Below are 13,107 nucleotides of genomic sequence, written 5' to 3'. Positions count from 1 at the left end.
GAGCATTCATGTTGGCATTTGTTACCTGTGATTGCCTTTGGACTGAAGCGGCCTCCTGGCGAAGTGGTGGTGAACATCTCTGGACCAGACTTTTGCTTGGCAAGGTGCAACTTTGCTGCCTTCCATGGGCCAATGCTGGCTTGCACACCCTGAGATTCGGCACTCGTTGCTCAAGTGATGGGATATTTCAAGCTCTTCTGGATTCTTTTATACAACAGCTATTTTTCCATTTCTTGTCCTGTGCCAGTGATGGTATCTCCCAAAGCTTTATAATGGATGTGAACCACACAGGAGGACTAAGGTCCTATTAACTGTATTCCCAATGGACAGTTGTGAGGTGAGAAGCCAAGGATGGGGATCAGTTTAAATTGCCACCATTCGAGCCGTTATCAAGGGACCACAATCTAACTATTCATCGAGGCTCAGCCACGTTCCTGTTGACTTCAAAGGGCCCAGATTTCCCCCGGGAGAGCCAAGCAACGTGGCAGCAGGTATATGGCGACTAACCCTCTCTTCGGACCAAGTGCCAACAGCTTTCCATTCCGTGTCTGGCAAGAAGAGCTGACTCAAAGCTGGTTGGTTTCCCATCGCAGGCAGGAGGTGGTATCCTGCCACCGCAATAAATGACTTTTTAAAAATTATCATTATATGAATGGACTATTTTTTTCTTCTTCTTCTTTTTTCTTTTCTCTTTCTTTTCTGCCACAAGCTATTTTACATTTGGTAGATTCCTCCTAAATTAGCTTAGGAGTTGTCCACACAATTTCTGCAGAACAGGGGTAGAAGGTGAGTTATTATTTTTTTCTTTTTTTGCAGTGCATTTTTCACACATTTGATTGTTTCACAGGTTTTTTTTGTTGCCTTTTTTTTTTTTTAAGCTATTTTGTGCCGGCCTTTCACCTTGGATTTATTTTTCTTGTGAAAAATGTTTCATTACTGTTCTGATATGACTGTCCTCTAAGGACATTATCCTGTAACTTTTTAAATCCTTAAAATGAAACCAGGACAAGACTCTGGTTCCTTTACTCCAGCCAAATTGTCTTTCCTTCCAAACACATTTTAGTTTCTCCACGACTGCATTTTGAGCTAGATGAATCAGCCAGATATGATTTTTGATACCATAATTTTCATGCCACTTCGAGGGTATTATTTTGCAAGGGTTTTATTTGTTCCTTTTTTATTAGTAATTATCACCCCTGTTCATGGTATCATGAAATCGTGTAGATAACAGCTTCCTTCTCATCCTAGGTAAGCTTCTCATCCTCATATCTATGGAGAAGAGCTGTAAGGCTATGGATGCTAAAGTTTTAGCTGCCAAATGGGGGAAAATAAACAGAATTAAAGCTGGGGCTGTGCAAGGGCTCTCCATAGGGCTGGTTTGCTGTGTGTGTTCATCACAGTTTTTGCTCGGTCCTTGTGTTTGGTTGCTGTGGACATTCAGTTGCAGTACTATCAACACGCAAAAACAGGATTTCTTTTGAAACAGCCTAATAATTTATTTTTAAATAAACCACTGGTCAGATGGTGTGGGCATCAGGAGATTTTTGTTCTAGCAGATCTTTGTCCTGCTGCCAGTACAGTTGTGTTTCTATCAAAACATCATTATGGATAACTTTTTTAAAAAAATGCATTTTTTCCTCAGTAGGAAGCTCTCTTTGAGCCAAACACAACTGAGATCTCCACGTATTTAGCAAACTAGAATACTCTTAAAAAAAAAAAAAAAGAAAGAAAGAAAAAGGTCAGAACATTAAAAATAAGAGAAACAGCATAAATATAAAACCTTTCCCTGAAAAACAGCATTTATCCAACCATAAGTGAGGACACTGTGATCTGTGACTGAAGATGAGGAGCCCAAAAGGCTGGAGATGAGTGCACATGGCCCTCCCTGCCTGTCTCTCACAGCTTTCTACCCGGCTACTTGCATGACTCTTCCCCTCCTGCAGACCTGAACTCTAGGCGCCTCTTCAGCGCAAAGTCAAGGCGGAGGCAAAGAACTAAGACTATTTTCTTTTCTTTTCAATTTCCAAAGCATTTCTGCTGCCCATGGTCACATGCTCTTTTAACTGTCTCATCCCAACAGCCCGCACCACCCAGGAACTTATCAAAGTCCCCCCCAGGTTTCTTCTGTACCACTTGGCTTTGACCCTTCCTTTTCCTCTCCAAGGTGGACTCTAGTATCATGCTCACACCTATCTTAGGTGGGGAAATACTTTACAGATCCCCCCCTTCCCTGAGAACATTAGCTTAGTCCCTTGGGACCTACTTTGTGCCTCCACTCTTTCTTGGAGAAGTTCAACAGCAGTTGAGAAGACAGGGAAAAATATGGAGAAAGAAGCAGAACAAGATTATAAGTTTTTTGTCCTGTCTACTGAGACAGGAACATCTCATTGCTCCATCCTTCTCAGTCCACCCCAGCTCCTTGCAGGCTCCAGAACCCTACTCTATCTTGCGAGCATCTTCAAGTTCCCATATGGCTTCAAGATAATTTTCCCCCTTTCCCATTTGACTAAGTAAAAAGGTACCAATCACAGATGCAATGTCCTACACAGAATCCAGCTGCCACATATGCGTTGATAAGTGTGGCCTCACCTTCTCCCACCCCTCTTTGCCCCAGACCCTCATGGGAAAAAAAAAATCACGCCTCGCTACATCTTTGTCAGGCGCAAAACATTGAGGCGCACGGGAAGGAAAGTGGCACCGGAGGCATATTGGATCTCCCGGAGGACTCCTTCCCACTTCTTCTGCTCTTCATCATATCTGGGGAGAGACAGACAGTTTAATTGAGGAAAGTGTCTCCTCTCCCTTGCTTCAGCAGCTCTCCATAGTGGTGTGAGCCCTAGCGCATGGTGTCACATCCCACAAACATCATTTGGCCACAAGACACCTTGGGAGCTCCATGGGGACTTTCAGCCCTGGTGTGGTCTGGTTTGCAGTGCCAGACTAAAGTACATGGATGTCAGTGTGTGGTCTCACAGTGGAGGGTCTATTTTTCTACTGGGAAGTGGGTTGATGGCACCAAGATTGAACATCTGTGGTGAAGGCCAGCAGGTGCCTGCTGAGGGTGCTCTAGAGCCACAGACATGAAGGACAGGAGCAGCTAACGCTGTATTAGCAGCCGTCAGAAAGTGCTTTCTGCCCACTTCTCTGCCTGCACCTAGAGACAATCTGATCTCCAGCCTGAGCACTGGCTTTTCCCAGGGAGAGCATGTGTTGCACAAACACAGCTTCAAGCCAAAGGGGAGGTCTGGAACCAACTCCAGGCAAAATGTCAATGCAGCAGCAAAGCTAAAGGAGCAGATATTCCCTGGTACGCTGCTGTATGAGACTGGGAGAGGTCACTGAATCACCCAATGTGCCCTCCAGCACAGCACAGAGACCCTGCACTGAGCCTGCAGCCTTGTTCTGGGGTACGAATACTCGTCTCACACCGAAGGCATCAAGAAAGACAGAAACTACTCTGTTCCCTAAGTGGTTCTCACTAATGTCCCTCCCACACTCCCTTGGACAGCCCCGGGGAAGATCATCACCTCCAAACGTCATTCAGCTCCGTTGGCACCAGCTCTCCTGACTCCGTCTCCACCGTGGCGAAACCTCCGAGCAGGTAGAGCACCCCAGCCAAGCTCACCAGGCTGACTGAGCTGCGCTCCTGAGGGAACTCAGTGAAAGTGTCCCACCTGCCACATCGAGAGAGGGGACATGTTAAGGAGCCCTGCCTACACCCACACCAACACTGGCCTTGCATCAGGAACCAACAACTGAATTAGCTACTGACAGATTAACTTGTGTAGGTCTACATGAGATGGGATCGTACGTTGACTGGTTGTTAGAGGTATCTGTTTCCATCATCATAGTGCAACTTCATTTTGCACTGAGTAGATGAGCTGTGAAGCACAGCTGGCATGGACCAGCAGGTCCCAGTGGTAGGACCACAGCTGCAAGGCCCACCCAAAGTCACAGAGTCTGTTGTGTTGAGTGAAGCTGCCAAGACGAAACTACAGCCCTGCAGAGAAACCAAGGGCTGCACCAGTTGGCAAAACTGCTTTGAAGGTGAGCCTGAGATGTTCCACAGCCCAACTACAGTGGCCTTAGTGATGCCTAGCTGTCCAAGAAATACAGACTTGGAGGAACTGGTATCAGGAGTTGCAAGCAAACTCCAGAATACTTGGAGGTTGATTAATGTACTCCTACAGCTGTTCTTTGTGCAACTACACCCTGAAGGTGTGCTCAAGTACGTACTTGTTGGTGGCAATGTCATACACTTCCACCGAGTTGGTCAAGCCAGAGTCGGTCACACCAGCAGCCACATAGATTTTGTCCTTGTGCACAGTGGCTCCGAACAGGGACCGGGCAGTTTTCATGGGAGCCAGCTCCTTCCACTCAAACTTGGATGGGTTGTAGACAGACATCTTCTTCAGGCATTTCCTAGAGAAAGAGGAGAGAGAGAAGGAGCCTTGATCGAGGGGCAGTTTTGCACTGCAGGAGTTGGGGGCTCTCTGCTGGGAAGAACGTGGGATCTCTAGAAAGGATTTTGCTCCTCCACATTGACAAGAGTGCCTTTGCTTGGGTGTGCACCCAAGGATGGCCATGCCGGGAGACATCATTTTTGTGTATCCCCTCCTGAGGTGCCCACTTTCGATGGGAGTCCTAAAAGCTTGACATTGTGGTCATACCGCTGGATACGGGTCCATGTAGCTCTAGTGCCTCTCAGGACCTCACACACAGCCATCAGACAGTCTTTCAGTGCTGCTGATATGACTTGATGCTGTGAAATATCATCAGTAACGCCCCCGTTCCCCGGGATGGCGATGTAAGGTGCATGAATGTATGCATGCTCACGCTTTCCAGATGGTAATCCTTTCAGAGTAGGACCTGTCTTTGCTGGATTAAGGCATGTTTGCTCTGCAAACAGCCACACTTCTTGCTTAGAAAGAAATTGCTTCGATGGTGCTTAAGAGAGGTTTTTTCTGCTGAGCTCATCTCCTGCAGGAGGGCAGGATGGGGGTCAGCTTTGATGAAGATTTTCACTCCTATTGCAAATACACATCTGGATTTGACTACTAGGACCACGCTGCTCCACAAGTCCAAGACAGGAGACCCTCAATGTGAAGGGGCTTCTTGCTCTTCAGCAGGTGTCCCAATCTATGCGATATTTATTTATTGTGAGTAAAGGGGATGATATGCTCCCTCTCCTGAAAGGACAGTGCCATCTCAGTGCCATCTTGTTACAAGGCCATGTAGTAATAGGATGAGGGGTAATGGCTTCAAACTGGAAAGGGGTAGATTTAGATTAGATATCAAGAAGACATCTTTCACTATGAGGGTAGTGAGGCACTGGAACAGGTTGCTCAGGGAAGCTCTTGAGGCTCCATCCCTGGAGATGTTCAAGACCAGGCTGGATGGGGCTATGAGCAACCTGGTCTAGTGGGAGGTGCCCCTGCCAATGGCACGGGGGTTGGAACTAGATGATTTTTAAAGTCCCTTCCTACCCAAACCATTCTATGATCTCCATAGGACTCCTAATGGCTTGGGAAGGGCTGTCGTCACAGAGGTGAGATGAGAGGGAAGGATCCATGTCTCACACCCTATTCAACCCTCCTTAACCCATAGCATCCAGGTTGGGGAGGTTTCAACTCATGGTCTGTGCTCCCACTAGTTTGGGGACTGACTCCCTGTATTTCTCTTGCTTTTTGACTTACTTGTCGCTTCCTTTGCCACCGATGACATAGACGAGGTCCTTGTGCGAAACCACTGCGTGGCCATAGACTGCATAGGGAAGAGAATCAGCTTCACCCCACTTGAAGGACCTGGGCCAGAGAAAAATGAGAAGCAAAATGGTTTGTAGCTTTCTGGGTGAGGCCTAGAGCACATGACACTTTCCAGACCTAGAGGCGAGCACAGATCCTGACTCAATCTCAAAAATATGAAGTTTTCAATAAGATAGGGCTCACCCAGTAAATTTTGTGAACCTAAAAAAAAGGGGGAAATAAAATAGAAGAATGTTTATGCTAATACTCATGCACTCTTGGGCTTTGTGCATACACAGGCCCTCTTCTTCTGGGACCTCACCTCATTTACAAGCATTACCAGCCAGACACAGATGAGACAGAGATTTCTGCATGATGTGAAAAACTAAAACCAATGTGGTTTAGGGGTGCAAGATCACGAGGACAAATTTGTTTTTTGGCCATCACTTTCCACTTTGAGGTGCAACGGTTGGCCAACATTCAGAAAGGCCCCATGGCGGGTTCCACTATCCACATTTTGTAGTGCAGGACTGTGTTGAGGTCCCTGAGCTAGTTCCAGACCAGCTGAGCAGAGGACGTACCTATAAGGCTTTGGAAACCCCAAACTGATACCCAAATAGGGCTGACAAATTTCTCAAGAGATGTTTGTTCATGATCATGTAGCTTAGACTTGTCCCCAGTTTTCATACATGTAGGATGTAGCCCCCAAGACCTGCACTTTATTTTACCTAAGAACTGAGATGCCTGGGCTCTGTGTGCTTTCTAATCGCTCAGTAACTCTGGGGAAATATTTGATCCCACAGGCCAGCAGCTGACCTTCTCCAGCTTTGTTACAGTTGAAATCTTGACCTAAAAAATACTAGAAATACCGGTGGTGCTGTTCACATCTCTACCATCTTCAAGTTGGTATTCAAAGCACCCCCTGAGCACTTAGCAGGGCCAGATATGTCCTTTCGCAAAGTGTGCAGGGGCAGACAAATGCCCCGTTCTGTGAGAATGAAACTGGTTTCACATCTCTGCCTATAAAACAGACTTTGAAGCACACACATCTAAATACGGACCAAGTAAAGGCTTGTTAGCACCTACTGTTCTGTCTCTTTGGGGCAGAGAGGAACAGTCTTGGGATGTTTCTGCCTCCTGTGAGCAGAACGAGATGGTGCCTTCTGTTAAAGCTCCTGGGTCAGAGCCCATTGTGCAAAAATAATTGTATATTAAGCCTGATATCTCTCAGAGTGGGCCATTCAGTGCTATATCTGAATGCTTTCAAAACAAACTTTCCTGTCCGAAACCACTCCCGGTGACACTATGGTAAAGGTCGCTGAACCTCCAAAATGATGGGCAAGCAGAAGGAAAAACTCCCCTTGCTCCTCAGTACAGGTCCCCTGTGAACATCTGCTGTTTGATCTCTGATAACATAATATCCCCATTACGGCTTCCATCTCCTGGAGGTTCAGTTACAATAAATGAAGCAGCTGGAGACAGACAGCTCAGAGCCCCAGGGTACAGCTTGAGACAGTCCCAGTGGTCCCAGCGTCTACATTTAGAGTTCGAGCCCTGTCTCCAAAATCTTTTGGTCCCTGGAGAGCTGGAGTCATTTTGCACAGCAGCTTTTTCTCTTTCTCCTGTCAACCACCTCCCGCCCAGCACTCGCACGTGAACACTTACAGCCGGTCATAGCAGAGGACTGAATCCAAGGTCTTTTCTCCCTCTTTCAGTTCTTTCCCGCCGACCACAAAAATAGAGTTTTCAGCCTCCCCCAGGCCAAAGAGACAGCGAGGGGAGGGCAGGGGGGGCATCCCCAGCCAGTCTGCGTCCAGATGGTCGTACTGAAAGGAAACACATGGTCATTAGTGTGTGCTCACCCAGCCCATTAGCTTAGCAAAAATCAAGGTCCAGAGGCTGAGGGCAAAGTCCATTCCCACGTGCCGCTTGGTCACCCCAGTAGGCACTTTCTGCAATGTCAGTCTCTGCCTGTGCCTTGCCTTCTGGTGTGGGATGGGGGATCTTAATGCAAATCCAAGTCATATATCATACGACATATGTTTTATGACAAAACATAAGAGCAGAGACACATCAGCAGCAACATGTTCTGCTCTGTGCACCAAATCCTTGACTTGGAACAAGTTTGGTCATCTTTGTATGAGAGTCCCACGTTGGACTTATAACAGATAGTTCCTGGGACTAGAGGAACTGAAGCACTTCAATCTTAGAAATTTTGTCTGAACCTCTCCAGCTATAGCACACGCCACAGAATTTCACCCTGATATTTTCCATCTCTGCCAGGTAACAGTGTGGTGTTGCCAAAGTTGGCTACACAGCTCACTCCCCTGAGCCCCTTCTTCTCCGACCCATTCTTCTTCCTTCTGGCAAATGATTAGTTACCGTGTTCCTCCTCTGCTTCTCAAGATACTGATGTTGCCCTGTATCACCAAGTGTGTTCACGAGATGAAACGTGTGTGTGTCTGTTTACACAATAACCATCTACCCAATATGGTAGAATAAAACTGAGATGCTGCTGCAAAGGCCAGAGCTCTTCTTGCTGACCAAAGTGTGCCAGACCCATCTGACAGCGCTACTAGATCAGATGGCCAAATCCTTGCAGATCCCTGGATATCTGTAGGTCATGACATTGCCTCATCTCCCACCAGAAAAAGAGATGTGAAAGGTTATGAGGCTGGAGGGCTCTCTGGCCACCAAGGCTTTATGGGAACTGTGAACCGGGGCAAAAATTTTTAGTGTAATGTCGCTTGGTAGCAGAAGAGAGACTTTGTGGGTTAAGTCTGGAGTGACGTCTTGCAGCCAGTTTGGTGGGACTCTGCAAGATGAGGCTGTGATGCATCATTGCCTGAAGCACTGTTTGCTGTGGGCTTGAGCCAAAGAGCTTCAGCTTGCTGGGTTGCCTCCAAAGACTGGGCCTCAGCTGGGTGCCTGTGGTTATTGTCTCTTCGTAAGCTGTGGTCCACATATGTGTTATTTATAGTGCAAGTCTGAGCAGCTCAGTCACCAGGACAGTTCCTGCTTCTTGATGGTTTCAGCATTGTTTTCAAGTCATAAATCTTAGAAGTGACAAATAAAGGACACCCTTTTCCATCTGAAATGTCAGTGGAATCATTTTGTTCCTGCCAAAATTTGCAAGGCCTCTGGGATTTATCAGCATTTTTATGTTTGGGTGCCCGTCCTTAAGTCTAAACTATCCCTGACCTGCAAACTCTCCTGGCTTCAGCGGGAGGAATGTGAAATCAGGGAGGCCAGAAACAGAGTCAGAAGGTGTAAGATGCTCCTGCACTGACATGGTGATTCAAGGGTCCGTCATACAGCTGCCTGTCCACAGCTGTGTGAAGTTTCAGCTAAAAAAAGGCTCAAAAGACTCTCATACAGAAACCGTGAGCTATGTAGTGGCACTGATAGCAATAAATTATCACCTTTGCAAACTGATGGCACCTTCCAGCCCTGGGACTTGTCTGCACCTTCCATGCACAAGTGCCACAGCGAGCTGTGAAGACAACACTGTCCCCTTCTTGTGAGAAAAGAGGTAAAAATGGCCACACGATGCCCAAGGCATTGGCTACTGAGTCAGTGATAAAATGGAAACTGAATATAGAAATCTTGCTGTTTGCAGCTTAGAATGATAGAAAAGTTTAGATTGATGGGACCTCCAATGGGCTTTCATCCAGCCCCCATGCTCAAGCAGGTGTACCTTTGGAGTTAGAGCAGGTTGCCAGGGCTTTGGGCAGCCAAATATTAAATATCTGCAAGGATGGAGGCTTTGTGACCCCTCTGGACCCCTGTTCCACCTCTGTTGGGAAGGTTTTCCTCACAGCTAACTGAAATTTCCTTTACTGCAACTCCTGGCCATTTCTTCTTGTCCCATCTTTATGCAAATCCAAAGAGTCTGGTTCCCTCTTCTGTGTCGTCTCCTATTAGGGAGCTGCAGACACCAATGAGATCTTCCCTTCCCCTTCTGCAGGCTGATCAGACCCAGCTCATCCTCTCCTTGTACCTCCCATTCTCCAGCCCTGACCATCTTGGTGGGCTCTGCTAGACTCATTCCAGTACCTCAACATACTGGGGAGCCCCAGCCTGGACACAGCATCCATATGTGGTCTTACAAGTTTGTGATCAAAGGGGAAAAAAAAAAAAAAATCACTTCCCTTGACCTGCTTGCTGCAGTCATGCTGAAACAGCCCAGGACATGGTGGACCTTCACTGTCGCTCAAGGAATCACCTTGCCTGGCCAGCAGCCAGACTGGTGGAGCCTTGATCTTTAACACATAGGTTTCAGCTAAATACAAAGCAGCCCATCTACCTGCTCTGTACAGGTAAGTGATGGAACTGGCCACAGCCGCTGTTGTCGTCTCTTGTCCAGTGCAAAGGGCTATATCTCGAAGAGGATTTCCCCTGGCACTCCCACTGCTTTCCCCCTCCATCCTGCTTTCTAGCACTGCAGTTTATTCCCGCTGACTTCTCGTTTCACAGGCTTTACGTAGGCTGCATAGGTCCCAAAGCCTGACCCTTTCCAGGTGAGGAGAAGCATGGTCCCTGCACACGTGGTGCAGGCATACAGACCTACCCATGCAATGAGGCAATGGAAGGATCAAAGCTGTATGTCTTGGCTTGAGAACTACCTTTACCTTATCCTTTCCGCCTGGGTATGTTATTGTTTCCTTTCAGAAAATAAGTAGAGCCATGGGAGAAGAACAAAAGGATTTCTGGGTATGGGGGGAAGGACAGAGGAGTTACCGGATTCCTACAGGGTCAGCAGGAAGGGTAGGCGCCTTGCGTTAGCTGACTACAGGGAAGGTTCTCTTGGGTTACAGCCCAGGCTGGGGCTCAGATTGCCTGTGCACAGCTCGATCTGATCACAGCTTTGTTTACTGCTGAGTTAGAACAGCCACTTTTCTTGTGGAGGATCCAAAAAGATGTCACACCACGGTTTCCCCCGCACACGATAGAAATGGCCAGAGATGCTGAGCTGGACCTAGCACACCTCCGGGGGCAAGAACAGCTCTGGAAATGGAGCCTATATTGGTAGGTAGGGACATACCCTGTGTCTTTGGAGTGTTTGCTCTGTGGCTGTAGCTGCTGCTGTTCCCTTTGTTGGCACCTGACAGAGTCACCCTTGGGCTTTGCGGGGGTTTCATAACCAGGGAACATAAAAGGTGCGATGCTGAACCCAGACCTGATGCCACTAACCTTCCAGTTAGTGTGCCCTATGGCAGCCAGGGCTGAACCAAATACACCATTCAATGTGATCCCCTATTCATGATTTGGATCAGGAAGGGTTATTCCTATTGTCTACCCCTTCAAGCCTTCATCCTCAGTGACTAGAAGCCCATCCCCTCCTTCCCTGCCCCCACCCACAGTGGGATCTGCCTTAAAAATACAGAGTGAAGAATCTCTAGTAAAACAACTCAAATGTTTCACCTTCATTTACAATTTTCTTTTAACATCACATGACGATGTATATTACTGGCACCACATGGAAGCTAAAGACTGGTGATGCTCCAAAGCGGTCAAAGAAACAAAAGAAAGATAAAGCTAGTACCTGTAGGAAGTAGGAACTCATGGGATCCTCTTTGCTGTCCTCGTTGTAGTACAGTCCTCCAACAATGAAGATCTGATTCTCTTTGGTCACCAGACTGATGTGATTCTTTGGGATTTGAGTAGACAGGGAGGCAAAATAGCACTCATTGGCAGTGGGATCATAGGCCACTGCTCCACTGTCGCTCACCATGAAAATAAGGTCCTGGAGGAACATCCCAAAGCGCATTGTGTCATTTAAGATCCCTGGGAGAGCATCCTCCTCTGTATCTTCCTCTTCATCTACTGCTCCATTGACAACATTGTCTTTCGCTTGCTTCTCACTGCTTTTCTTCACTTTCTTCTTCCTCACCACCGTGAATTTACCTTTCTGGGCATCCTTCACCATCTGCAGTTTCTTAAGCAGCTCCGGGCTGGACTTCACCATAGTGTGTTTCTCCACATGGTCCTTGATGTAGTCATTGGGCATGAGGCGGAAGCGGATGCTTTCAAAGATGACAGGCAAGGCCTTCTGTCGGCTCTCATTGTCCTTGGTCCCCACCCACTTCATCACTACTTCGAAGACGGTCTCCTCTTTCTCGATGTTGAGGGAGTCACTGGAGATGATTGCAATAAGCTCATCAGGGGAGAGCTGGTAGAATTCCTCATCCCGAGAGACCAGCGCAAAGCGATCGCAAATAAAATCCCTAGCTGCCACAGCCAGCCGGGCACAATCAAGCATCAAGCCCAACCTGAAGATAGCCAAGCAGTTGCTGAGGCAGAGCCGTTTCTGCAAGAAGGACACACAGACGGTGAAGATGGAGGGGATCTGGAACATGTTGGCCACGGAGAAGATGTCCTGCACATTCTGCTCTGTGATCTCCAGCTCAGAGGTGTAGATATAATGGAGGATCTTGCCCATGACATCTGGATCAACATCCTCCAAACTGACCTCCCTCTTCTTGCTCTCTTCCATGTCCGAGAGGAACATGGCTCGAAAATACGGGCTGCAAGCTGCCAGCACCAGCCGATGGCAGGGAAACTCCTTCCCCTTGACTTTTAAGACGCAGTCCAGAAACTTATTGTGGTCCAACATGTCTTTGAGTCCATCCTGGAGGAGAGTTTGCTGGTAGAGACGCAGTTCTTCCACTTGATCAAAAGGCAAACCCATAGTGAAGAGTAACCGCTGCTTTTTTTCCCCAGTCCTTCTTTTAAATATATATATTTATGAATATATCTATACCTGAGCCCCTGGTAAAGAAACTTACTCAAAGCAGGGCTCGCGAGTCTCCCTTCCTTCCAGACTGTCAGCACACTGGGAATGTGAAACGCCTGCTACTGTCGCAGCTGTCTGTGTACTTCAGTTTCCAGCACAGGGCTTTATATATAGCCACAGCGTTACAAAGCTTAAGGAATCCATACTGGAGCATGTGTAAGCCGATCACCCTTTAATATGACACATTGGACAAGGAGGAAGGGAGGGGACCGGGGGAACAGCTGTACTTCCAGCCTCGATGCTTCAGGAAGGGTCTGTCAGCCCATGAGTCACGGTGGGGGGAGCGGGGGCTTTTGCTGCCGTCCCATGACAGGAGACGCGTGCGACCCATCGGCTCAGCCGCTGTGCTTCGGAAACAGCCTCCAGATTAATCAAACCTCCGAATCTGCCTTCTGGGTCATGAATGGCAGGGCTGGGACATTCTCCTGACACCACTAAACCGACTGCTCTGAAACTGCTAAACCTTTCGCTGTGCTAAAAATAGACCGTGAAGTCAAAGCTGGAAAGATGCAATAAGGGAGCGTCTTATGTGGGCTTTGTGGCATCCCCAACTCCAGCCAGCTCGCT

The 13,107-nt window shown here is 47.7% G+C and overlaps 1 protein-coding gene across 1 annotated transcript; it reads right to left on the bottom strand.

Annotated features, from left to right (window-relative positions):
• Window positions 1-1,443: 1,443 nt before the first annotated feature.
• KLHL40 (kelch like family member 40) lies at window positions 1,444-12,603 on the bottom strand. Its single transcript, XM_063324289.1, has 6 exons — window positions 11,290-12,603; window positions 7,410-7,570; window positions 5,697-5,804; window positions 4,237-4,422; window positions 3,528-3,674; window positions 1,444-2,757 (listed from the first exon to the last, which is right to left on the bottom strand). Exons 1-6 carry the CDS (start codon window positions 12,433-12,435, stop codon window positions 2,646-2,648), a joined length of 1,860 nt encoding a protein of 619 aa, XP_063180359.1. The 5' UTR covers window positions 12,436-12,603; the 3' UTR covers window positions 1,444-2,645.
• Between the last annotated feature and the right edge of the window lie 504 nt (window positions 12,604-13,107).

Source organism: Chroicocephalus ridibundus, chromosome 2 (genome assembly GCF_963924245.1).
Source record: "Chroicocephalus ridibundus chromosome 2, bChrRid1.1, whole genome shotgun sequence".
NCBI lineage: Eukaryota > Metazoa > Chordata > Aves > Charadriiformes > Laridae > Chroicocephalus > Chroicocephalus ridibundus.
The sequence above is the reverse complement of the archived record's forward strand: the minus strand, read 5'-3'. Positions and strand labels throughout refer to the sequence as shown.